We start from the raw sequence: 3,567 nt of genomic DNA on the forward strand, positions 1-3,567 counted from the left end.
TTTCAGATATGTGCATATGAATTTAGTGGTTGGATGCAGTCCCTAAGATTGTGTTTGAGTGCTAGATTTATCAACCATATTGACACAATTCGAATCATGTCCTAAGTAGGTTCGGTTTATGTTGATTGAAAGTGGTAAAAATTATGGAAATTTGCATGTGAAACCATGGTGGGTGACGCCACACATGAAACATGTCTCCAACAAAGATTTGGTGCTTAAATGTAATCTTGTTTGATTTCTACTCTAAGTGTTATTAAATTCGATTGCATGCAAATTTAGATTAGGCCATAAGTCAATCTAAATGTTAATTGAAATCTTATATGATTAGATGATCCCCTAAGGCTCTAATTGTATTGGTGTCTAAAAAGTATGTAATTGGTCAAATTTGAATGCATGATAGGTTCGAACTTGTAATTATGTGATGCAATGGTAAATTTGGTTTAAGTTTGTTAAAAAGAAGTCGATTATGTAAATAGTAATTTAGGTTTTATTTTAGTAATTAATAATCAATCTCAAACCCTCCATTATTTGTTAACACTAAAAGTTTAGAGTTCCCTTCAATTCCCTAAAAAGAACGATCTCTGGTTATTATATACTAACGATGATGTTTTACATGGTTCGATTCTAATGATCCAAAAGTTGCATTATTTTGGATTGAACCAAGTTCATTCACAGTTTCCCAATGATGATATGTGTAAGGAACATTGAAGTTATTTATTTGCAGTCCCTGAATTCCTATATGAAAGGCAAAAGTATACAGAGAAATTGGCTGATATTCTTGATAAAATGATGATAGAGCGTTGGTTAAAACGTCGTGCATACCACGAAGATGGATCAGATAGGAATTAACCTCACTCATATATTCAACCATATTAAATTGAAATTGGACTACAAAATTTAGAAGCTGGGATGACATGTGACAGGCAAACACAAACCAACTAAAATTTTAGTTTTCTTCCATATCAAACAAGCAATCATGCAAACTAAACTAGCAAGGCACACAATATACAAAGAAATTGTACCACACCCCTCAAAATTTGCTCGTATTAAGAATTATAAAGAAAGCATCCCATGTTCAGAGTTTGACTGTTAATAGAATCACAATGATGTACAGCATTTGCTCTTAGCTGGGATCACTTGAGCTGGGCCTGGGACGAGGATCTTCTTACCTGCCAGAGATGCCGGATTTCCATTGCCTTGGTTTTCACTAGCAGCCAGGTGCTTCTTGTTAACAATGTTGAATATCTCTGTCAACACAGTTGAGAAAGCAGTCTCAACATTAGTGGATTCCAGTGCTGAGGTCTCCAGGAAAAACAGTCCTTCCTTTTGAGCGAATTCTTTGGCATCTTCAGTGGGAACTGCACGCTGGTTCTCCAGATCACTTTTGTTGCCTACCAGAATGATGACAATATTCTTGTCGGCATGGCTGCGGAGCTCTTCTAGCCAACGAGGAATGTGATCAAAGGTCTGGCGTTTGGTTATGTCATATACAAGCATTGCCCCCACAGCACCCCTGTAGTATGCACTTGTGACTGCTCTATATCTGTGCAAAACATCAAAACAAAATCATCAGTTGTCAACCGAATCTAAATGGAGATGGATGAATCCATGCACAATTGAGTAATGTTAGGAAATACAACATAAAAACATTATTGCCCTGCAATCATCCCTTCCAACCCCCACAGATAGATTATTTTTGACATACCTTGAACACTCACATGGGCTAATATCTGGAATTACTAGGCAAAGTATTCAAGCATAAGTAGAGGAAGGCAACGGTCATGTAGTAGGGAAAGTTGAATAGATATTATTCACATTGTTTAATGAAGGGAAACAATTCTTTTACGCTTTACCATCTATGACGGCCAAAAAGGTCAATAAAGGATCAAAATTATATTACAGATACTACATAACCTATACCTTAGTCACCAACTTTGCAACAATGGTGATCAAAATTTAGAATCAAGCAATGCATGGACCACACAAAGAACCAATGCATTCATAACCTTTAGGGTCCATATTAATGGAGTGAATTCAAAAAAAGGATTACCAATATTAAATAAACAATAAAAAAAAACTAAAAAACATTGTAAAGTACTTGACATAATACATTATAGATAATATGGACTTAAATTAATCATATCTTTTCATTTGAACTTATTTGCTTTCTTCTTTTTCGTCGAACTCAAATCCATACGTAGAAAGAGTATAATCAACTAACTCGATCCTCATAATGTCGACGAAATCCCTAGATTTCAAATCAATCCATCGAATGCAGCCTTCAAGTCTCTAATCATTCTATCGGCAACCATGATTATAACTCAATTCTATGTACACTATTCACTCACACCTAAAAATGGATCTAAGATCCACAAATCAAAGGTCATATGAAAACTTCAACTACTAATCCATCCCTATAAGGCTATAACCATATTTTCTCAGAGCTTATTTAACACACCCAATGCAACACTTCTATGCAAATGCACTTCACACACATGAAAACAAAACCAAACCCAAAACAGAAAACCAACACCACCTTAAACCACACAAGAACTAAAGCCAAACCATCAGAACTCAACAAACCCTAGTACAAAACCAAGTACACAAAAAAAAAACACAAAAAGAGTTAAAAAGCAAAGAACAAAACAGAGACCTTTCTTGACCAGCAGTGTCCCAGATCTGAGCTTTAACACTCTTGTGCTCAATAACCAGAGTCCGGGTCTGAAACTCAACTCCAATAGTGGCCTTCGAATCCAAGCTGAACTCGTTCCTTGCAAACCTTGCCAGTATCTGAGACTTGCCCACCGCCGAGTCACCAATCAGCACAATCTTGAACACATAATCTATCTTCTGGCTCGAATCTCCATAACTCGCCATTGCCAAACCAAAACCCAGATGAATGAAGCTCCCAACTCTTTAAAGGATTCAACTTTATTGAACTGGGGAGGATTCAAACCCCGAAAGACTCGACCTTTACCTTTGTAAGAGACAATAATATGAGGTGGGGAATATGTGGGCGTTTCCAATGTAGTAACCGTGAGTCCACCAATAGCAGGGAGGTTTTGTGAGGTGGAGGGAAGTCAGTGGCTGGAGTGGTGAGGTTGTTGGGGGTGTAGTGTGGGGCTCGTTGGGTAGGATTGATGTGGGGAAATGGAGGGTAACGAGCCGCACGAGCGGATGTCTCTGGTGAGCTGTCGTGTGTCTAATATTTGACGGTCATGACGATCCTTTCTAATTTCTATGTCTCGTTTAGATCGTAATTTCGGTCCTCACTTCCTCAGTGTGTTGTGATTGAGAATAAATTCGAGAGAGGCTGATGTGTTCATGAAGCTAGTAAAACTCGTTTAGTGTTCTAGTTCAATTCAGCTGCAGTATAGACGTATAGTATATATTATGTTGCTTAATTGATCCTCCATGCATGTAGATATGTTCAATGTTATGGCTTTTTATAGAAAATTTCTGATACATTCATGAAGCTAGTGTACGTAACACTCGTTGAGTGCACAATCTTGAGATTGCAGAATACGTGGGAAGGGGGACATAATACCTAGACTCCGAATTACATAC

At 37.5% G+C, this 3,567-nt stretch overlaps 1 protein-coding gene across 1 annotated transcript; it reads right to left on the minus strand.

Moving 5' to 3' along the window:
• Nucleotides 1-917: 917 nt before the first annotated feature.
• LOC126789794 (ras-related protein Rab11D) lies at nucleotides 918-2,956 on the minus strand. The gene is made up of 2 exons (XM_050515849.1): nucleotides 2,654-2,956; nucleotides 918-1,543 (listed from the first exon to the last, which is right to left on the minus strand). Exons 1-2 carry the CDS (start codon nucleotides 2,875-2,877, stop codon nucleotides 1,099-1,101), a joined length of 669 nt encoding a protein of 222 aa, XP_050371806.1. The 5' UTR covers nucleotides 2,878-2,956; the 3' UTR covers nucleotides 918-1,098.
• Between the last annotated feature and the right edge of the window lie 611 nt (nucleotides 2,957-3,567).

Source organism: Argentina anserina, chromosome 1 (assembly GCF_933775445.1).
Source record: "Argentina anserina chromosome 1, drPotAnse1.1, whole genome shotgun sequence".
In the NCBI taxonomy this organism is placed as follows: domain Eukaryota; kingdom Viridiplantae; phylum Streptophyta; class Magnoliopsida; order Rosales; family Rosaceae; genus Argentina; species Argentina anserina.